The following is a 24,395-nucleotide window of genomic DNA, read 5'->3' as shown; positions in this document are numbered from 1 at the left end:
GATGAAGATGACGCTGACTACCGAAGAGAAATTGACAGGGTTGTGAACCGGTGGGATGAAAATTAACTTAAACTGAATGTTGGCAAAACGAAAGTGCTTTATAATCGACTTCAGAAAAAAAAAATCAAGTTTGAGTAAAATTATCATTAAAAATGAAGTGGTTGAACAAATAGACTCATGCAAATAACTTGGTGTGATATCAAATCAACAATAAGCTAGCTGTCTTGGACTGAAAACTCCACTGCACTCATTTAAAAGAGCAACAGTCGCATGTACTGTCTTAGAAAAATTAAGTCTTTTAATGTATGCAAGCAGATGCTCCAACTGTTTTACACATCTGTAGTCTGCAGTGTTTTAACTTATGGAGCCGTGTGCTGGGGAGGAAACTTGACAAAACATGACAAAGGCCGGTTGGAAAAAGTCATCAGGAAAGCGGGTGGGGTGGTGGGTGAAAGACAAGACACCTTTAGCGACCTGCACACACACACACACACACACACACACACAAATTAAAAACATGACTGACAGACCAATAACAATTTTGACAGACGAAACACACCCACTCCATGATGACATTAGTAGCAGGTCAGACATAAGTGGCAGGTTCAGAGCTCCACGCGCTGGAACATCTCGCTTCATTGATTCATTCATTTCTACAGCCATTCGCGCACACAATCAAAACATCCAATACACTCACTCGTAGAACTGCTTGTCTTGAGTTCGTTGACTGAGTTGCGAGAGGGCACCATTGTGCCAAGGGTTGTAACTCTTGCGAGTCCCATTTTTTTCCCCTTGGGAACACGGAAAAAGGAATTCAGCACACGCCGAAGATTTTGTCTGGTGTCCATCATTCCTGGTGGGGTGGGGTAGCGCACGATAAGTCCCCAGCCTTGCGAAATAACTGAAATGGTTCAGATGATGATGAAAAATATATCGATCTGAAGCGCGTAGAGATGTGGATACTTAATCCTCCACTGTCAAGTTCTCTCTCTCTCTCTCTCTCTCTCTGAATATTAAGTGACAGTAAATCACCCAGTCCACCAGACAGTTGTATGTTTCAGCCTGCAACTGCAACCTACACGCCAGCAAGTGCCGCTTCAATATGGAGCTGTACCAGCTGTCTGGTTACAAGAGTGGCGGTGTGTGTCGTAACTGTCGCCATAACACTGCGGGCCGCAACTGCAACTACTGCAAAGAGGGCTATTACAGGGACAAGTCCAAAGATATCACCCATCGCAAAGCCTGCAAAGGTACGTTAGAGCAACAGTAACAACAAAAAGATTGAATCTCGAGTTCTAGCAGTAACATTTTCTTACACATGCTTACGCGCGTGCATGCCCGTTTTGCCTTTCACGCGCGACTCCACGAACTGTCAGAACTCGTGTTTTAATCTAAACTCTAACATAGATTATTGCATATTATACATAACATTCTAACGTAATTATATTCTTCATTCTATACTGATCGGTGTAGCGGTGGTTGATGGAACAGGGAAGTTCGTGATCAGGAAGTTGGAGGATCGGCAGCAAGATACATGAAGTGAGCCCAACATTTCATTGTTTATGTTGGGGATTTTCCCAGTGCTTATAAGAGCGAAATCTGAGTGTTAAAAAAAATACACTTGCTGATCAGTAAAAATTTATTCTCTCTCTCTCTCTCTCTCTCTCTCTCTCTGTCACACACACACACACATATATATACACACGCACACTTGCATACTTTACATTGTTCCTCATTCTTTCTGGTGTGATATTCGGAGGTTTTCCGACTTATTACGATCAGTCGGTTTGCAGTTGTATTTGTATTGTTGTTGGTTTTTTTTTTATCACAACAGATTTCTCTGTGTGAAATTCGGGCTGCTCTCCCCAGGGAGAGCGCGTCGCTACACTACAGCGCCACCCATTTTTTGTATTTTTTCCTGCATGTAGTTTTATTTGTTTTTCCTATCGAAGTGGATTTTCTGCAGAATTTTGCCAGGAGCAACCTTTTTGTTGCCGTGGGTTCTTTTACGTGCGCTAAGCGCATGCTGCACACGGGACCTCGGTTTATCGTCTCATCCGAATGACTAGCGTCTAGACCACCACTCAAGGTCTAGTGGAGGGGGAGAAAATATCGGTGGCTGAGCCGTGATTTTAACCAGTGCGCTCAGATTCTCTCGCTGCCTAGGCGGACGCGTTACCTCTTGGCCATCAATCCACTTGTTCTGTAAGTAGGACGATACATTGTTCTGACTTGCCGTCGAACCGGGTGACGTAGAAACTGACACAGGTGACGTAGAAGTACCTATGTACATCTTCCATGCTTCGTTTTATCGTATACATTGCGTTGCGTCTCTTTATCGTTTGTGTGACTTGACCAGATGGCAAGATCGTCTGCAGACAGATTTACAGATTGTCTTGCCGATGCCTCTGACAATATTGATCCCACTTTGACTGCCATTTTGACTCCAGTCGAGTCTAGGAACACATCGGTGAATCCGGCGATACAGTGATGCATGTGACGCGTAGGAATAGCATTTTGTCTATGAGCTTGGTGTGCTATACCGTGTCGAAGGCTTTCTTGTCAAAAAAGGTGGCCACAGTCAAGTTGTCCTGAGACAGTTTGTGTCATACCATATACGAGGAGCCCCAATTTCCTGTGTTGCGTCGGGGGTTTGGGCCTTCCGTCTGTGGCCTCCCGTCTGGCGGTCTGGAGCTTCTAGAGCTCAGTTTATAGCCCTTTTTTCTCTTTTCCTTTGCCTGCTTTTTTCGGATCTCCTCACTTCGGTTCTTTTTAGAGCTGTGCTTGGTAGGATGTGCCTGTTTTGTTTACACCTGGGACTATCAATTTCAGTTTCTCAAGGAGGCGTGACTGCGTTCGCACGAATTCATATACGCTACACCAGATCTCCTAGGCGGATGCTTGACAGCAGCATAACCTAACACGCTAGTCAGGTCTTGAGTGCATGCATATATATATTTGAATACCTATCAGAGTCAGTGGATTTCTTTTACAGAAATTTTCGAGAGGACAACACTTTTTTTTTGTCATGGGTTCTTTTTCATAGCGCCAAGTGCATGCTGCACACGGGACCTCGGTTTGTCGTTTCATTCGAATGGCCACACGCTCAGTTTGATTTTCCAGTCAAACTTTGGAAAAAAAAAAAAAGGGCGAGAAAGGGATTCGAACCCAGACCCTCACGGACACTGTATTGGCACAGATAAGCATCTTAACCATTTTTGCACATTGCTCCTTCGTCCTTGGGACTGTAACTGAGGAGTAGCTCTTCGGTTCAGGCCTCCGAAACCGTTGTCCCATGTGGGTGGCTGGGGCTACTTTCCCCTTTACTTATAGAGTCACGATATCCATTTTGGTATATCTGAAGGCGTGGGATCGTGGCATGCAGGTTCCATTTGTCGCTTGTTAACTATTGCCCAATCATTGCGAGCTGGGCAACCCTAATATTATATGCGACTGAATTCTCCTTTCGGTTGTTAACGCATTTTCGCTTTGTGCAGTGCCCTTGCTCGTATGACCTTTCTTCCCACGTGTTGGTTCTCATGAACTTGAGGAGAGTTGTGTCTGAGAAGGTCACTTTGATTGCTCCATCGCGGTAGGACAGTCTGGTGGCGATCTTCATGTTTAGTCAGCCCTTGATGTGTTATAGACAGTATATAAAGTAGTTCATAGAGACGAATACGGGGTTGTCTCGCATGACACTCTTAACAGTGGGAACAGGCACACTGCATCGCACTACAGCGTCCCCAATTTTTGTCCTTGTAGTAGCCTGTTCTTCTGAAGTTAGCAAGACAAGGCAAAGACTTTATTTCATGTGCCTCCTGGAGGCACAAAAACATCACACATATATATCTTTTGCGTGCACCACACAAGCAAAAAGAGTGATGTAAAAAATAAATAAATAAAATAAAATAAACAAAAATGCCCATCGAGCAAACATGCAAGTACACATTAACAAGTATTTTTTCTCCTTGGCAATAGACAACTTTTTTCCCCTGCAGTAGACAATATTTTCATTTCAATTTTTTTTCTTCAGACAAAGGTTTACGGATACAAATATGATTTGTACATTGGGAAGTTCCAATTTTATATTGTTATGGGTATCAACCATTCCACATCAAAAGAATAGTGGTAGAACAATGAATATTCATTTACACGTTGATTCCATGTGATACTGTAATGCTTAATTGATGCAGGTAGAACAATAAGTATTCATTCACACAATGGTCGGCTTACATTAAAATGATACAGGCAGAAGAATAAATATTCATTCACACATTGATTCCAATATAAAGCTTAGTCTTGTACTAAACATACATATTGTGTCATTTCTGCACACATTTTACATTCCATTGATATTTCTTTCTTCTTCTTTTTTCTTTCGTTAAAAATAAAAATACATGTCAGTTTCTTTTACCTTTTTGATATCGTTTATGAATATGTCTAGTGTTGATTTTAATCTATTGATTGTACATTTGTCGATGTAATTTGGCTATTATTAGGATATATGGGATGCATCCGTCAGTTTTTACATTGCTTTCTTATCCAAACAGCACATATGATAGAAATCAAGTGTGTCAGAATATGAACACTTCTTTTAAGTATCTTGCAAACTGTGTCCATAATGATTGTATGATTACACCCCCATAGATCGTGTCTTTTTCGTCTTTACATTATCAAATATAGAAATAATGAAACTAAAAGAAAAACTGTCCAAGGGTAAAAACATAATATTGCTTCTGCACTCGAGTTGAAATATTTAAAATATCAAATAGGTAATGTATATTTTAAGTTAGCTGAATATCCATTCCCATTGTCAGAAGCTGACACACTGAATAAATGAGACCAATGTGATCTGATTTTGACAGGATCCATATTGGTCTAAGATAGCTTTTCATGGTTTAGAATAATAGAATAAAACAGTGTAGCAACATACATATAGTGTAACTCGTTCTCAAAACAGGTATTTTTATATTGTAGAACAATCCTGAAACATGAAACATGTCGATGCGACATTCATGACAGATTTGCTCATTCGCAACGTCTTAAAGGTGATGGCTACCTGTATTCTATTAGCAGAATTATTTTTTCTCAGTTTTAGTATTTCTACTGTTTGCTGTTGCTCAGAAAATGCCAACGTCAAACACTCCCCAACAAACACACAGACACACACACACACACACACACACACACACACACACACACACACACACACACACACACACACACACAAACATCCCCTGTCCCTACTCCCACGCCCACAGAACACCCCCGACATGCACACGCACACACATGTGTATGTATGTATGTATGTATGTATGTACAAGAAGTAAGAATTTTGAGCTTTATTTGTTTATGCGTCACAGTATTTGTGAATGGATTTTCACATCACGATCCGTCAAAATCATATTCAGCGAAAGAAATCAAGGAATATTTTGTGCAGTGTTTATTTTAGTATGCAGTCTTGCCAGAAATCGTCACTCTTGCCCTGCTTTATAACAAATAATATCTATCCTACTATATCCTTTCTTTCGACGTTGTAAGCTGGGCGAAGAGAATTAAAAAAAAAAACAAAAAAAAAACAAAACAACCCAACAAGGTCATCATTTGGCAATCAAACAAAAAGACAACAAAAAAAAAAAGCTTTACAGAGCAGCTATGATGAGTTAATATCGTGAGTTGTTATTTCGTGTTGTATTTTTTATGTGAATTATGTCAGTTGTCCATTGTCATCACTGGATACATTTGCAGCATGCCGCTGTCACCCAATCGGAGCACTGGGCAAGATGTGCAATCAAACCACGGGCCAGTGCCCTTGTAAGGATGGCGTGACCGGGCTCACCTGTGACCGTTGTGCCAAGGGTTATCAACAGAGCACCTCACCTATTGATCCTTGTGTTAGTGAGTAAAGTTACTTTTTATTTAGTACAGGAAAATGGTACCCGATAGACAGACAAACAGACAGACAGACAGATAGATAGATAGATCAGCAAGCAGGGAGACTCAGTCTAGAGCATTCATGAACAAGGGCTTTTGGAAATTTCTCTTTATGTCATTGGACTTATAATGTAAAAAGAAGAGTCCTTACATAAACAGATGAAACAGTTGAAATCCAAGCCACTCTCAGTCGAAATGGTCAATATAGAAACAAAGCTAAACTTCGTATATCATATATTCATCATTGAGTCGCCATCAATAATCAGAGTTAAAAATCAATATGGATATACACTTAAAAACAATTTGACAAACAATTCAGGCCAGGACATGTCAGAATAAAGTGAACTTCGTCCTATCTGGATTTCTCACACAAAGGGCACAATAAATTAGAATGATACACGGTCTAATAACGATATATATAAATGATAAGCTGAGAAATACCACATCAAAATCAAGTCAGAGTAACTCATGTAATCGAATGCTTTGCTTTAGAAATATAAACTTTGTACGTATCAAACGTTTCAGTTTGATTGGATATGACTTTCCCACTCTTGCCATCCTCTTCTTCTCCCTCAACTCTGCGAAGAGTCATTGGGGCGCACACAAGAACTGTTCACCAGATCCCTCCGGGTCTGTCTGTTGTGTGTCAAAGCCTTGTCTCTGCAAATGGTTTTCCTTTCCATTCTGTAATGCTGTCAGTCCATCGTTGTTGTTTTCTGTCTACCCCTCCGTCTCCCTCCCAACAATTCTTTGGAGAACTGTTTTAGCAAGGCCATTGAATCTTGCTACGTGGCCATACCAACGTAGCTTTCCTTTCTTAATTGATGTCGGCAGGTCTTGACAAGGTCTAATGTTCTGCTTCATGGTTTGGCACACTTGTTAATTGTAGATGTGATCAGTGTATCTGATGTATGATATCTTGTGATAATGCCTTATTTCCATGGCTTTAATTCTTCTTTCCAAATTCGCCGTGAGGATCCATGTCTCTCAGGTTACAGGAAGAATATATCAGAGCACACAAGAGTCTGATCTTGTGTTTCATGAAGATGTTGCTGTCCTTCCATATAGGTTTCAGTCTGGACAGTGCTGATATTCTCTTTATTACCCTCGAGAGGGAGGGTTTCAGGTTAAGATCCTTCATTGCTGATATTGATTTCAAGGTTAAACACTTCCTAGCTACTGTCCTTGGACAGTTATATCAACTTGGTCTTTTAGGCGCTGATTTCCATGTCATATCTTTGCGATGCTTCATCCAGTCTTTTTGCAAGCTGGGCAAATTCTTGCTCACTGCCTGCCGAGCATATGTCGTCTGTGAATGGTTCTCCCTCCAATGATGACTGCTGCCATGATCTTCAAGCGCATCAGTCATGATACGATCCAGGAATATGTTGAACAGCGTGGGAGACAGAAGGCAGCCGTGACGGAATCCACCTTAAGTATGGAACCACTCTTCAGTTTCAGCCCGTGTGAGTACCGAACTAGTCACTGTGGAGTATAGTTGTTGGATGGTATTGATAAACTTTTGCCCGATGTTAAGTTAAAAACAAATTACATCGTAAAACAATAAAATGCTGATCGATGTGGGCTGTTTAAGATCGGTTTCCATCTCACGACTTTCGGTTCGACAAACACTCGTATATGTCGGTGAGCTCAATATAATTTAGAATTGTTATGGTAAACACCCCTCCCATTCCCATCCACAGTCAGTGGTAGCCTATCGTTTCTGTTGTTGTGCAGAGCAGGAACCACACGTGAGCCAGTAAGGCTCAGCCTCTTGTTCTCTAAAGTGTGTTATCAAAAAGAAAATATATCAGCCCCGATGACAAGGGAAAGGTTTAATTTTTTTTTTAAAGTAAATGAGATTTCCCACGCTTTCTCACACATAGCGAGGAAGCATGGTAGGGGAACGACCAATTCTACACTTTATTATAAAGTGAGTGAAAGCGTTGTGTTGCGAGAATGTGTGGGCTAATACGGCAAAGACGGTAACCTAATCTTGTTAAGAAAAAAGAGACATGATTTCAGCCAAGAATAGGTCTGTGTCACAGATGTTGTAGCATTTAAAATGAATGCATGTTAACGAAAATAATCTGTATAGTTTCTTTGAGGAGTATATGTACAAAAAATTATGTTTTACTGTCGATTTTCCTTTTCCAGTCTGGAGAGAACTAGAAGTTGTCTAAACAGTTATCACTGTCAGAGACTTTTTCCAACTATTTTATCTAGTTGGTTTACAAGTGTCGAATTAACGAAATAAAACAAAATCGCACATATGTTATTGAGGGACATAAAAGTACAGATATGAAATGGAGAAATATTTGCACTTACTAAAGAAGTGATACACAAAATACCACCAAAATGGATTCCCACATATCAACCTATTGGAAAACCGATCTTATATTTGTAAGAATATCATTTCCAGTTGCAAATGAGCACTGTAGTACAAAATGTTAGTTCCACGCGTAGCTGTCTTTAAAGATTATGTTTTATCGTATAAAGAAGAGAGAGAAAAATATCTCACGAAAACAGGAAACTAGCAATTACAATGAAGTTGTTGGAAGATGGACTTGAGATAATGTTCTGGCGCAGACGTTACATATTTTTCCTTTATGCTCGGTGGAATGATTGGCATAATTGTAAATCGTAAAGTAGAGGATTTACGATGTATTGTTTAGTATGGAAGATGCGTGAAGTATAGTAAAACCAGGTTGCTGTCATTTATATTGATAAAGTACCAATGTTATGTAAATATGTCTGCCATGAAAATAGTGTAAGGAAAGAGAGCGCAAGAAACGGATGGATAAACGACGGACAGGTATTCATATGTCACTCTGTCCTTTCTTCTTCTTTCTGTTTCTTTCCGCTTCCTCCTTCACTTGAAGGAAATACCACTATTGATAATCAAACGTAAATGAATGTATAGATGATATATTTGAACCTTGTGATTTTTGTTTATGAAATTGTTCCATGATGTATTTTTGTTTACAAGAGGAAAAATAACAGGCAGAGATAAGGATCGACATATCCAACCTCTTCTCGTCTTTGTGCGAACAACAGTCCAAGTTTTAGGATTGAATCTCTGAACACATTCTAAACACCATTGCGTTATTATTTTGGATTATTTGAAACCTGAACACAAGGGAATGGGATTGACCTGGAATAATAACACGAATATTGTTGTCGAAACACGCCACATATATCCTCATGATAATCATTAAAGGAGAAAATGGGAAGGGGTCGACGGGTATAGGGGAGGAGGGGTGACTGTTTAGGAACAAGAATCAATAAGCGCCCATAACGTGTATATTGTAAATTTTAATTGGTCTCTTGAAACTTTTCTCTCTTTGACGATGTCATCCTTTCATTTTTTTCTACTTTCTGTTATAATCTATTTATCATGTCCTTATTCTCAATACGTCTCACTTTCCAGTTCCCCTTATTCTTTTTTCAAGTCTTTTCATTTTAAACTTCAATTTTATATTTTTAAGTGATTGTGTGTGTGTGTGTGTGTGTGTGTGTGTGTGTGTGTGTGTGTGTTTTCAGAAAAACGAGACCCAACGTCTAAACCGAAAGGCAAGGGTCGAGGAAGCAAGAAACCCAAGGGTAAGTCACTGCATTTTGCTGGATATTGTTGCAGAGGAAGATAGTAGAAGGGTGTCGTGAACAGGATAATACACAGCTAAAGAGGCTATTATGTACGCTTAAGGGATAATGGAAAAAAAACAAAAAAACAAAAAAAACAAAAAAAACAAAACTGTGGGGATGTGATGTTCAGACGATTCAACTATTGGATGAAAAAATATTAGTGATCAAACGTCTCAAGGGGAGAAAAACGTGTCCTGGAACATTTCCAGCCGAGAACAGTTATGAGACATGTACGGACCAGAACGCGGACAAGTTCGCTGTTTAATTTTGATTTTGAGAGGCATGACAGAGATCAAGTCCCTCCGAGTTCTTTTCAATTGAAACAGAGAGCACAACATGCCGTGGCATGAAACAATGTTGCCGTGTGTGTGTGTGTGTGTGTGTGTGTGTGAAATCGATAAGAAAAGAGAAATTAGTATATTCTTAAAAAAAACACGGTGGACTAAATTTAGGGCATCCCCCAACACACATCTGATCATAGTACTCAGTGAGTGTGGGCTGGTATTTTTTCGACTCCAACGGTCATTCAAGTGATGTACCAAATCAACTCCACACGAACACAAACGGAGTTCATTTCCTTGGGGAGTCATGTTGTCCCGAAATAAATCTTTTGGGATTGTGAGAAAGCGTGGCCGTTCCCCTCCCACGCTTTCAATTGCAATGTCTGAGAAAGTGTGGGGAGTCACCCTTATTTTCATCAAAAACATTTCCTTTGTCATCGGGGTTTGGTTTCTTGTCTTTTCCCAATATAAACCCCAGAGAAAAACGAAAAAGAGAGAAAGAAGAGAGAAAGTGGGGGACAACGATCATAAAAATGACAATGGCGAAAGCGAAGACATCGACAGGGATGACACTGAAACTGGCATCCATTTACGGTATTTCGCATCAGACGGATCATTGGATTGCAAATCAAATTCAACATCGGAATCAATTGCAAACAACCAGATTGTGGCATTGTGAAAAACGTCAGTAGAAATACAAACGAAGACTTGATCCGAATCATTCCCGAGGGATGTTGGGAATAAAATCGAAATGATTCAACTTTCTAAAAAACAGAAAAGTGTGTTTCATATTTGCTATACCCTCGCATTGGAAGCGTGAAAACGGGACCAAATCATGTCTTGATGTTTGTTGTAATGCAGCCTTTTCTTTCACATTTACTTAGAATGTTCCTTCATTTCACGTTTGTTAGTATGTTCATCTGTTTGTATCATCCTTTTGCATGCAGCGTTGCACTGAAAATATCAGAGAAGAAACTCAGAACATGAAAATGTTATTTTAATACAGAGTAAAAAAACAAACAAACAAAAAAAACAGAGTCAAAGAAAGAAGACAATTCAACCAATCAAACAACGAAACAGAAAAAGGAGACACACAAACACACACACGCACGCATAATGTTTATTCCGAAACTGTACCACCACCGTCAGTGTTTTCACTAACGTCACAATTATTACCATGATTATCGTTGTCGTCGTTCCTCTCTTTCTCTTATCTGTTTCTCTCTCATTTTTCTCTAAGATTTATGTTGGGGAAAAATCACCCACTGTGACAAAGAAAATATTTTAAATAAAAAATAAGTGGGACTTTTCACGTTTTCTTGCAATCCCACGCTTGCTTTCTTTTTTTTTCTTCTTTTTTTAAATTTAATTTTATTTTATTTTTTTGTAAAAGAAAGATATTTCCATGTAAAAAAGTGGCTGGAGTTATTTGGAGCATGGGCTAAAGTGAAACAAAGAGGCCTACCGTGAAATAATTGCAAAGGGGGTGTTTCTGGCACTGATCCTGGCAGGCTCGCCAAAAATGTAACGGAATTTTTAACGTAAATACGTGGGCCTGTGCTGTTTTCATCTGGCACTCCATTCGAACCATAAAGCACAACACAAACGCGAATCTAGATTTTTTTTAAAGAACGAAAACTCCCATTTTCTTTTACTTTTTAACTTGGCTATTTACACTTGATCATATTGATAAATATATAATGAAAGTAAAGATTGCTAAAAAAAAAATAAATGTTCGTTTGTTTCCGAACTCACTCAAAATAAACAAAAAGAAACTTCACACACTATGGCGACAGCTGCCCACATCTTGGGCGCCGACACACCACCGACGGACACCGTGATACACAGGGCACCACACCGATGGGTGGTCCGCCCTTCCAAGTCATCTTTGGCATGGCTGCTCTCCCTCAGCCGGTAGTCTCTCCCCTGGAGAGATTTTAGCCGCCAGTGTAAATGAGTGAAGCAGGGCTGCGTCCTGGCACCCACACTGTTCTCCATTCTCTTCTGTGCCATGCTGATTGACGCCTTCCAAGACTGTGACCGGGGCATCTACATTCAGTTTCGCACAGATGGCAAACTTTTCAACTTGCGGCGACTCCACGCTAGGTCCAGGGTGTTTGAGGCACTGTTGAGAGAGTTCCTCTTTGCTGATGACTGCGCTTGCTGCATAAACCCATGAGGACATGCAGTTCATTATGGACAGGTTCTCAACTTCCTGCAGGCGCTTTGGACTCACCATCAGCCTCAGCAATACCGAGTCCATGTATCAACCAGCTAGCTCACAGAACGCCAGTGCCTCCCCCCCCCCCTACCCCCCTCCCACCTGCAGTAAAGATCGATGACACAGAGATCAAGTCAGTCGACAAGTTTTGCTACCCGGGCAGCACCCTATGCAGCAACGGAGCCCTTGATGCAGAAGTGACGCTGCGCATCACCAAGGCCAGCTCCGCCTTTGGCAGACTCAACAACAGGCTGTGGAACAACAAAGGCATCAGGCTCAGCACCAAAATCAAAACCTACAGAGCTGTTGTGTTGACCACCTTGTTGTACTTCTGTGAAACATGGACGACGTATCGCCGTCACATTCAACAACTTGAGCAGTTTCACCAGAGATGCCTACGAAAGATCCTCGGCATAAAGTGGCAAGACAGGGTCTCCAACCTCCAGGTCATAGAGGGGAGCGACCTGCTCAGCATCGAAAGCCTGCTGATCCAGTGCCAGCTACGCTGGACAGGACACGTTGTCCGCATGACAGACAGCAAGATCCCGAAGACGCTTTTGTATGGCCAGCTGAAGGAAGGCCACCGCGAACTTGGAAGACCCTGCAAGCGCTTCAAGGACACCTCGAAGACAAACCTCAAAACCTGTGACATAGACATCGCTTCCTGGGAAACTGATGCCCTTGACCGCTCTCGCTAGAGGATGCTGTTCTCTAGCGGCATAAAGACGTTTTAAAACAAGAGAACACTGGCCATTAAGGAGAAGCGTGAGCGAAAGAAGCAGGGCTCATCTTCTGGAGACGTTTTCCCTTGCAACACCTGTGGGAAGTGCTGCGCATCCAGAATCGGCCTCTTCTCCCATATGAGGACACACACCGACAGATAAGCCTGCCTGCCTACTCATCCGTCGGTCCGACGGGAGACTCCATCAGAACAGGAGACCAGTAGCTTCACATTGAAGAGAAAATTTTCAGAGTTGCAAGCTGCGTTTTTTTCTTTTCTTAAATTGAAGTGTTTCCAGTCCAGGATCGAAAACAAACAAAACGATTGATATTTGGCAATACAATAGCAGTGGCATGCATAAATCACTCATCTTCCTGTCACACCATCACACAAGCTCTTTGGAACTGATGTTTGACGCAGCATGTTTTTGGTTAGTACCGCACGTATTCATTCAAAGCAGTGACAAATTATGTTGCTGATCAGGAGTCAAGCTTTGTTAATATGGGTGCAGTGTTGAAACCTTTATTCCATTCTACTACATTCAGCTTTTCTGCATGGAGTTAGAGAATACCCCCAAATTTAACGTTCAAATGGAGTGATGACATTTCCTTTAAGCGTGAACCGTTCTTCCTTCAGGAGTGACCCGTTCAAATGGAGTGATAACACTTCTTTCAGGAGTGACCCGTTCAAATGGAGTGATGACACTGCCTTCAGGAGTGACCTGTTCAAATGAGTAGTGACCCGTCTGGTAATGAAGCTGATACCTTCCCAGTTTCATGGAAAGATATCTCTTTATACTTTTCACCTTTCGCATCTCAGCGCTCTTTTTTTCTTCTGTTCATCTATATTATTCCTTTTCATTGATACACTGACTGGCTGTCATCAAAGCAATGAACAATTTTTGCTTATCTGAGTATTTGATGATATGTTGTAGTTTCAAATCGGTCTACTGTGTTTGTGTACATGGTGTTTTGTGTCCTTTACGCAAGCGTGCAGGCATATGAAACACAGTGTTAGCATCTTAAATTCATATGATTTTTTTGTGGGTACCCCCTCATTACCACATACCCACACATCAACGTGCACAGCCCAACCCAGCGTAAATCGTTCATCCACGTACAAATGTAGATTTGCACATCATAACAGCATTTTGTATGAATGAAAGTCACCCATGTCACAACATCTAATATTTCTGCCAGAATGTAATTTCTTAATGAATTAACCAGACCAGAAATTAAGAAATAAACAAAAATAAACGAATAAGCAAAAAAGATAAAAAGAAAAACAAAACAAAAAAAACAAACAACCTTTTCAGCGTTTTGCACGGGTCCTTTATAAGGTGGACGTGGACCAAACCATGGGGTACTGGCAGCACTGGACTTGTCCAAACAGACCTGGTATCCAGTGCTCTACAGTCTGTCTGTTAAGTGTCCAATGAGACGTGCAGTCATCAGCAAAGAGGAACTCTCTCAATATTGCCTCAAACACCCTGGACCTGGCATGGTGTCGCAGCAAGTTGAAAAGTTTGCCATCTGTGCGAAACTGAATGTAGATGCCCCGGTCACAGTCTTGGGAGGCGTCAATCAGCATGGCACAGAAGAGAATGGAGAACAGTGTGGGTGCCAGGACGCAGCCCTGCTTCACTCAATTTACCACAGGGAACGGATCCGACATGTCAGTATTTTCCTGTACTCTCGCCTGCATGCCATCGTGGAATGACGCAATCAGCTGGATTAGACTGTCTGGGCAGCCGAACTTTAGGAGGATCTTCCACAGACCACGGTAGTTCACCGTGTCGAAAGCCTTAGTCAGGTCTACAAAGACCATGTGGAGCTTCTTCTTCTGCTCACGGCACTTCTCTTGCATCTGGCATACGGCAAACACCATGTCACATGTTACCCTGCCTGAGCGGAAGCGGCACTGTGCTTCAGGGATGACTGTGTTGGAGACATAGTCAACCAATCTGTTCAGTATGATGCGGGCGAAGATCTTGCCGGTGATGCAGAGTAGAGAGATTCCACGGTGGTTATCGCAGGATGTTTTGTCTCCCCTCCGTTTGTAAATCCTTGAAATCCTGGGGGACCTCCCCTCTCTCCCAGATAGACTGGAACAGGGCGGTCAGCTTGTCTGTCAGCACCTCGCCTCTATACTTGTAGATGTCGGCCTGGATTCCATCCGCTCCTGGTGCTTTTCCTGACGTTGTCAGCTTCAGGGCCTTCCGGGTCTAGGCCTTGGTGGGAGGGGCAGCTAGCGAGTCATTGACTGGTAGCTGTGGGAGGGCTGCAATTACCTCGTCAGATACGAACGAGTCCCTGTTGAGGAGGGTGTTGAAGTACTCTGCCCAGCGGGCAAGATGTCTTTCTTGTCTGTCAGGAGGGTGGTCTGGTCCAAGGCTCGGACAGGGGTTGATCCTGTGACTCTTGGCCCATACACAGCTCGGAGACCATCATCGAAGGTCTTCGTGTCGTGAGCATCAGCAGCGGACTGAAGCTCTTCGGACTTTCTCTCCCACCAGGTGTTCTTCATCTCACGCAGCCTCTTCTATGCGAGTTGCTTGGTTTGCAAGTACTGGTTATTCTTCCTCTGGCAGTCTTTATCGGAAATGTGATCCTGATGCCGTATATGCAGTGTGTTCAGGAGCTTGGAGATTCCAGAGTTATTCTCGTCAAAACAGTCTTTGTGGCTCCACTGTACAAAGCCGAGTGTGTCAGCTGCTGCTGTGTACACAGCATCTCTAAAGGTGCTCCATATCTCTTCTACATCAGTCGATGAATGAATTTCTTGGAGAGCTACTTGGATTTGCTGCTGCAGCACGTCCTTGGTGATAGGGAGGCGGTGGATGCTCAGCTTCCTAGGGGGTTTCTGCCTGGCTGGTTGGAGCTTGCGTGCAAGTCTGATGTTCATCTTGCTTGCGTACCAGGCGATGGTCCGACCAACAGACTGCTCCTCTCATACAGCGTGTAATGGAAACATCACCTCTGTCCCTCTGCCGAACAATCACATAGTCTAGCATGTGCCACTCCTTGGAGCGGGGGTGCATCCATGTGTTCTTGTACTTGTCCACTTGTTGGAAAAGGGTGTTGGTGATGGTCAGTCCATGCTGTGCGCAGAGCGAGAGCAAAAGCAGTCCGTTGGAGTTGCACTTGACAGTGCCGTGCTCTCCTAGGACTTGGCCACGAGGAGAAGTCCACGCCAACGCGGGCATTGAAATCCCTAAGGATGATTAGCCTGTCCTTTCTGTCTACCGCTGAAATGGTGCGGCTGAGCTCCTCGTAGAAAGCTTCTTTGATGTCATCAGGGTTGGTCATCGTCGGGGCATAGCAGCTGATGACTGTGGCGAAGCGATCCTCGGACAGCTTCAGACGCAGGGTCGTCAGCCTATTGTTTATCCCAAGTGGAAGGCTGTCAAGCTGTCGTGCAAGTTCGGTTTGTATGGCAAAGCCCACGCCTGAGGTTCTTGGGGTGCCTTCTGGATTCCCAGTGCAGTAGATGGTGTAGGCCCCTCCAACTTCCTCCAGGTGGGTTTCACCGGCAAACCAGGTTTCGCTAAGGGCCGCAATGCCCACTTGGTAGTGATCAAGCATTCTAGCAATGAGCACTGTGCGCCTTTCTGGTCTGTCGTCTCTGTCCAAAAAATGTGCGAACATTCCAGGCACCCAGAGTCAGGGCATAACTCCTGGTTCTTTTCTTCTGTTGTTTTCGACCGTTAGTGTTGGATGTCCAAGTAGGTGCGGTTTCCTGCTAGGTACTAGGTGAGGCAGGCTTTGTTTAGGGATCCTTTTATCTCCCCTTCCACGTGTGGGGGGAGCAGTGCTGTCCCTAAAAAGGGCTGCTCTGACTGTGGGAGGATACAGGCGCCGCATCTACCGCAGTGCCATCACCCCATAGCCGCCTGCGTGCAGAGTCGTGACTAGGAACTGCCAGCAGCATCCTCTGCCTGTGTCCGTTACCACTTCTCCATCGCCACAGGGCTTGGGAAAGCTGGGTGTTGAAGGGCTAGCTCGTCGTTCCATTAGCCTGGTCGCCTGACCAGCACAGGTGACTTTTTTAGTGAAGAGGAGTTGTGCAGTCCCTACCCCACTGTCTCGCCTACCGACGCTCACAGTGTCACAGGTGCAGATATTGCCACGTGTAGAACGGCCTCGGCAGGTGCAGGTTTTTTCTTCGGAGTTCCGTCTCCTAGGAGGACTTCCAGCCAAGGATAACAGCTCCCCCTGCCTTTGGTCATCCTCTTCCGCCTTCACAGCCGTTGGGAAAGGTTTCCTCCTCCGCCTGGTCCGTCGTTGGGAGACTTCACATGCGGCAGGTAGTACTGGGTTACATGGTACCAGTAGCAAGGGCTATTCTAACACCATCACATTGACATCCCCGTCCTTTTAAGATGGATTTGTACTGGGTCATAAATACCATTGTTTGAAAACTGAACGTTCACTGAACCCACTAAAGATCATCATTTGGTCAAGTCTCCCGCATGCTTTTTCTCAAGGTATCTTTCCTATTCTCTTCAATTCAACAACAATGAAGTGTTCTATACTTCACTTCAGGAAAACTGGCAACAATTTTCCCAGTAATCCAGCTAAGTCTGATCCTGGTTTCCTCTATTCTAAGCAGTTCCAATCCGGTTTTTATTTTATTTTATTTTATTTTTTTTAAGTTACAAATCCTGTCAATAGTGAGAGGGATTGTCAGAATCAATGACGGTTCCCAAATATTGTATTTGCTTGGAAGGTTCTGAAACAAATTTCGTGGGACGAACTTCGGATCCCACCTACTAGAACAATGTCCGTCTGCGTCGCCAAATGATGGCAATGCATTCTTTCCGTATGTTTCTATACAATGATGAAATGTCCAGAAAACGTACTAAAAATCTGGATGCAGAGAGCCCAGACCATTGGGAAGCGCGTTGAATTCACAGAAGTGTCCTTTCTGCTGGAATTTCAGTTTCTTTTCGGCTCAAGAGGGATGAGAGCATCATCATTATTATCATCATCTTTGATTTGATTGGATAGACATCCATCAGTCTCGGGAGACTAATGATTTGCACTCTGGGTGATGATTGATACAGCGTCATGTGTGGCAGGACACACCAAAACGGAAATAATAGCCCCTCCCACACAGCGCACAAGTCTTGACGCTGATCTGTCTGTCTGCCTTTTGTTTTTTCTCCTCAGTATCTTAGCCTTGGAACGCTGGGGATCATCATTTCGAACTTGGAGAGGCATTTCTACAAAGTCTGTCTCCAAGCCTATCGTTCTAAGGCGACAACACTTTCCAGGTTCATGTCGTTTAAGGGCTGGAGACCTCATTGCAGACGACCTTTTCAGTTTAGTTCTGCATGTGGAACATTTTCCCTGTACCACTTCTCCGTATCGGAGATCATTGGGCATCCAGCCGTCGTCCATTCGCTCTACCTGACGAAGTCAGCTCATTCGTCTCAGCAGGGGGAACATGCTGGGGATGCCCTGCATGGTGATGTTAAGATGCGTTGGAGGCAGCGCATTTCGAAGGCGTTGAGCTATGGTTCCTGTAGGAAACGCAGGGTCCAGGACTCACTGCTGTACAGAACAGTAGTTATGACAGACGCCCTGTACACCTGGATCTTGGTGTGCTCTCTCAGCTTCCTGTTTGTCCATACTCTCTTTGTCTAGACGCGGTGGTAGCTGCCTTCTCGATACGCTTCTTTAGACCAGTGTCAAAAGTGAGGGAATCGTAAAAGCCAGGTACACAAACCATGGGCAACATTCAGTTAAACATCTTTAAGTACATAGGAATCCATAAAGCAATCGTTACTGTCCAAGCCCAGCGTGGAGTAGCAGGTGCCCATTTGAAATGCGATCAGTACTTTCTTCAAGTAATATTTCCTGACAATAACTGTAAAAAATGTGCACATTACCTTTTTGACTGGCAAATAGACTATCGCTTTATCAATGCATTTCGGCACGTATTGTCGCCCTCGGCAATGATGATAAAAATCGATAAAAGAACAAAAAGAATTCAGTATGTCTGAGTTTTAAAAAAAATCTAAATAGCGGAATGTAATTTTTATTGAGTCTATTTATCTAAAATCCCAATGTGAAAAGGTAGCAAAAACAAGAAATTAAAAAGAATACACATAAATACATGGTCGGACTTCGATGCAAATATTTTAACAAATGTTATCCACTTCACACCTTCAATAAAGGTTTCAAATATTGGATTCATGCAAATAGTCCACCACACATCGCCTCGCTTTCTTTTAAACAGAAAGTGTTGAGACCATGGAAGTAAACAGTTTTGTGGATGGGGATCTTTTCTTTTCTTTTGTTATGCTTCGTTGTTTCCAATTGGGTGTTCAACATGTGTCATGAAGTGCGACCTTGTTTAAGTTGAAGCGTTTTGTGGCGTCTGTGATTATATCTTTTTTTCTGTCTAAATGCTGAAGGAAGAAACTGGACCTCAGAATGTTTCTTATTGATAAGATAACGTATTTTCATTTCATTTTCAGGAGATGCCAGCTGCAAAAAATGCAAGAAGCGTATGCGCCGGCTGAGGTTCAAATATTTCTGCAAACGTGATTACGGTCAGCTGATTGCCATTTCTTCTTCTTCTTCTTCTTCTTCTCTCTCTCTCTCTCTCTCTCTCTCTCTCTCTCTCTTTTCTTAAAAACATCTTTTTTTTTCTTCCTTTTTTATAGAGTGAGTGGAAGATTATTCCATAATTTTCCACCACAAATCAGAAAGCTGAATTTGAAAAGGTTATTTCTTGGTCTAGGTATGCAGAGCATGTGGTCGTGTCTGTGTTCATTAGTTTTAACAGTGTCTGTGATCTTTTTTGGAGCATCTCCATTCATAACGTCATGCATGCAAACAGCTTTGTTGAACAACAGCCTGTTGTGAAAAGATAATATATTTAGTTGAGTCCATAGGGGTCAGGGAGCTCTATTTTAACAATACAATTTTCAGTGCTGTTTTGTACATACGGTGAATAAATTTCATGTTCGTGAAGCTACAGCTGTCCCATAAAGTTGACACAAAATCGATTACTGGTAGAATATGTGCACAGAAAAAGAGCTTTCGTGAATGGACATTGAGGATTTTTTTAAAAATTTTAGCTAGCTCAAGTAATATATTGGAGAGACGTTTACCTAAGTACTTTATATGATCAGTCCAAGATAGATCTTTGTCAATTATGACACCCAGAATTTTATATAAATCGACCTCTTCAATTTTATTGGTGCCTAGGAATAGAGGTTTAAAGTTGTGTTTCATTCTTTATCTTTTTTGTCGTGCACATACATACATGCACTTCGTTTTCTGAGCATTTAAGGACATGTGGTTCAGTCGTGTTTATTTGTTAAGTTTCAGATTATCATCTTGAAGTTCGTCAGTTAGCTTACAGGCGTTCTGAATTACTTGAATGTATGGATGTGCCATATCCAAACATTTAACTTTCATATAACAAAATAAGTCGTTAACATAAGTGGAGAATAAAATTGGCCTTAAGAGCCCTCTGATACTCCATGTTTAATATATGTAAAATTTGAGGAGTGATTATTTACTGTTACTAACTGAAACAGTTAGAAAGAAAAGATCGTAAGGTGTATATGAGTATATTCCGGTGGTAATTTATAAGCTTCTAATCTACGTAGTAACAAGGAGTGATTGATCACATCAAAAGCTTTTTTTCAAATTCTATAAAGAGGAGACATGTGAATCTATTTTCATTTATGTTATGTAGAAGACTTGACGTCAGTGAGTTGTATGAAGGCTATATGACAAGAATGATTTTTACGGAATCCGGACTGGTCTTCATGGATTATGTCGTTGTCACAGAGATAAGAATATAAATATTTTTGCAAGTGTTTTTCAATGGGTTTAGAAAGAACAGACAAGACAGAAATTGGTCTATAGTTAGATGGATCAGAAGAATCCCCTGATTTGTACAGTGGAATGAATCTAGCCTGCCTGAATTTTGAAGGAGAACATTTCTTATCGATACACAAATTATAAAGATATGTCAGAGTATCAACAATAACAGGCAAGAGAGCTTCAATATTAGTCCATCTAATCCTCAAATCACGTGTGCCAGGCTGTTTTAGTTGTGATAGACTTCGACTTACATCGAAGACAGTCATTGATTGAAGACTAAATGGAACATTAATTTTCTTTGGATCAATATACCGTTTTAAAATACAGAGGTCATTTTTTCTGCTCCTATCCTCCCATTCTACATTTTAAGGTGGATTGCCATATACAAATCCTACTATAAGAATATTATTACCATTAATTTTAATTTCTACCAAAACTGATTCGACATCATAAACCTCGAGACTTACATTTTAATGAGAACGCAAAATACAAAAGTAAACCAGTAGTTCTGGGCTGGTGGGATCTGAGCGGATAATTTGGTACCCTGGTATGTTCATATCAGCATCTGTTATGTTCGAAGACTTTCCGGTGTTATAAAAAATGATTGCAATATCCTTCCGTTTTGTTTGTTGCATTATTTATGTTTAGATAACTTATGCGGAGCCCTTGCATGGATGGCCGCGAGTCAGAAGCAATCGACACAGATTACTTGGGAAGATAGAGAGCAAATTTCAACTCAGTTTTGAGTAATAAACCTTTAAGAAAAACAACAATATGATCGTAGCCGACGTAGTTGCCAGATTATATAAATACAAACCTACAGTATATTCGCAAAAAAATATTAAACAGCTATCTGCAGTTAATCAAGTTAAAAGCAAATTGTATAATTAAATTCAAAGCTCAATAACAAGCTATTTTGGAGTTACCGATTTAGTCTGATTTACATACAAAATAGTCACAATCACACACACGCACAAAATCTCAGTTTTCAGTCTAAGTTACGAAGAAGAAATATGGTCTCTTTAGGGAAAATGAGCCCAATTCAGAAAGAAAAACAATAATTCAAAACTATGGAATTATTATAGAAATATTAGTTGGAATTATTTATAGAAATATTAGTTGAGCAAACTACCGATTTTAACAACTCAACATAGACAGAATGACGAATCTATGTCATCAGTTGTACAAAATATGTGGATACAAAAGGGTAAATTTGATTGGACAAGGACTCGATTGCACTGAAAATGGAAATCAGGTAAGCAGTATGTGGGAAAAACAAACTGTAACACCACTACTATGCGAAACAGAAGAAGAAGAGTAAGAAGAAGAGTCAGAAAGAAAGAAAAAGAATGAAGATGATAATAGTTTTGTGGAACGGCATGGTATCGTTATTAATCAGACGATCCACTTGCATATGACATGGTATGAGCAAATTAAACAATGTTATTATCCACATACAGTGTTATAATGAATTGGTAAATGTTTGTTGCTGTGAGAGCATCTGAGAGGACATCTTTATTTAGTAACTGCACAGCAAATGGATGAATCTGGTTAGTTTTTATGCCAGCTTGTTTGGAGGTATGGTTGTTTGTTGGGTGTTGGTGTTCACTGGGGATGTATGCGGGATAACTGTTTAGTGTGTTAGGCGAATGAATGAAGTTAGGTTCTTTGTTATCTATATTAAATTTTGAGGCTATCTGAGTGTGGGGACGTGACATAGGCCTCGCATGTATGTGTTTTCAGAATAAGGTGGTTGATAGGGAGGGATGTACTGACGGGACGTGAGCACACACACTGCCTGGGGATGGCACTTCTGTGTCTGTGCCCGTTTACGCAGACGCCAGTCTCGTGCGTGTGTGTGTATGCGTGCGTGTATACGAGTGTGTGTGTGTGTGTGTGTGTGATCGATTTTTATTGAATTTAATATTCTGTTAAAAAAAAACACAAAAACGAAGTAAATCGCATAACCATCACAGAAACGAACCGGATACAGAAAGGCCGTCAGCGCTTTGCCGAGGTCTTTCGTGATTTCGACCTGACTATAAGTGTAGAGAAGATGAAGACAGAGATAAATGGGTGAGAATATCACCACACCACCCTCCATCTCCATCGACGGATCGGGGTTTCTTTCTTCTTCTTTGTCTTCTGAGTTCATGGGTGCATCTCCCACATGTGTACCAGAGTTGTTTTTTTGTTTTGTTTTGTTTTTCTTTTTTGTTTAGTTATGCGTTCAGCTGCTTCAGATGACCGTGGCTCAACTCACAGCTCAAGCTGAAAGCTGAGCTATAGCAGACGCCTTTTTCGCAACTAACCGCCGGTCTTCAACGGCTCGCGCAGAATGTGTGACGCCATTCCCGGTTTGACTGCAAAGCCCATTCTAAACCTATTCTCTAAACATCTGTCAAATCAAGTCTGTATCGTTCACTGCAATATTTTATTTGTTGTGCTTACACACACACTTTAATCAGTTAGAAGCATGTTTGATTTCAGTTTAATCGTTCGTCAGTCTAAAGATTTCAACTGACGCTAAGCTTACGTAATTTTGTTCTTCTCATCACACAACCACTCCACAACTAGTGTTGCTGTATGTCATTGGGTGAGCTGAAACTTGTGTTTCTACTTCACTGTATTTAATCAAATATCTCTTGTCGGATCAGTAAACTGCAAAATGGCACTGGCAGAATCGTCACAATTCCATCTTTGAATTCATACCATTTTTGTTTGCCTACGTTAAACTGATTTAATGGAGTTTGTAATTTTCAGCGACAAGCTCAATGGAGTTTGTAATTTTCAGCGACAAGCTCAATGGAGTTTGTAATTTTCAGCGACAAGCTCACTAAAACTTACCCTTTTCAGGTGATTCAAATTAAGATTATAAATTCATCTTAATTAATCAACACTGAACACTGGTCACTTTTCCACCTGGCCAGTCACTGGCTAGAGCCTGCTTTCTCTCTCTCTCTTGCTGTGTCGCAAGCAGTGTGTGTTGTGCATTGTCCCAGTGGCCAACATCTCGCTACGTATCACTTGCACTGTTCTCTTCTTCTCATATTCTTTTTTTTTTTCTCATAACCATTGTAAATAAAACAATAGAAAAACCCTTTTGTGACTGTCCGTCTATATGTCTCTGGGCCTGTGTGTGGAACTTTTCTATCCTTTAATACAGTAAATCATCAATAATTCTTTATATCACTCGGCCACATTTGTATGACGTTTAGACTGAAGTTTGACACACGATGCTCAGTACTCTGAAGTGGGCGCAGAAGGAAAGGCTTTTTTTTTTCTTTTTTTTTCCAAAAGCCACATTTTTGCCCTTTTGCAATTTGTAGACCTTCCAGCTCCAACCCCTTTTACAGCTCACAAACACAGACAAGACACACAACCCCTCGCCCATCCCCCTCCTCCCGCCCCACCCCGTCCCCCACACACGAAAGACCATCATGTTCTGGGGCTGTCCTGCACCCTTTTATGCCAAGGTTCTGGAGACATCGCCTTCTCTTTGTCTGGCTGCCAGCCAAGGTTAACGAGCCCATATTGTCGGTGGAGCATATGAGCATCGACAGTCGCGCCCCAGTCACGAGTAAATGGTCCCACTACTTTGTGGATCATCGTTTGGAGAAGAAAATTATGTGGCACAAGCCCTCAGATAAGCATTCAATTAAGCAGGGCATTCAGAGGAGAGTATCTCTCTCTCTCTCTCTTTGGGTTTTTGTTGTTGTTGTTGTTGTTTTTTGTGTGTTTATTGT

General features: G+C 41.8%; 1 protein-coding gene across 2 annotated transcripts in view; it reads left to right on the top strand.

Moving 5' to 3' along the window:
- LOC143292976 (netrin-1-like) overlaps positions 1-24,395 on the top strand; it is an 85,967-nt gene that overhangs the window by 35,298 nt on the left and 26,274 nt on the right. Inside the window, exons 3-6 of one of the 2 annotated variants that reach the window (XM_076603710.1) lie at positions 1,062-1,250; positions 5,749-5,898; positions 9,478-9,537; positions 19,287-19,361. In XM_076603710.1, the coding sequence (XP_076459825.1) occupies positions 1,062-1,250; positions 5,749-5,898; positions 9,478-9,537; positions 19,287-19,361 (474 nt within the window). The remainder of the gene's footprint in view (positions 1-1,061; positions 1,251-5,748; positions 5,899-9,477; positions 9,538-19,286; positions 19,362-24,395) is intronic. The other variant, XM_076603711.1, reaches the window with a different exon arrangement.

This window comes from Babylonia areolata, chromosome 18 (genome assembly GCF_041734735.1).
Source record: "Babylonia areolata isolate BAREFJ2019XMU chromosome 18, ASM4173473v1, whole genome shotgun sequence".
In the NCBI taxonomy this organism is placed as follows: Eukaryota; Metazoa; Mollusca; class Gastropoda; order Neogastropoda; family Buccinidae; genus Babylonia; species Babylonia areolata.
This window is presented reverse-complemented; position numbering and strand designations above follow the sequence as displayed.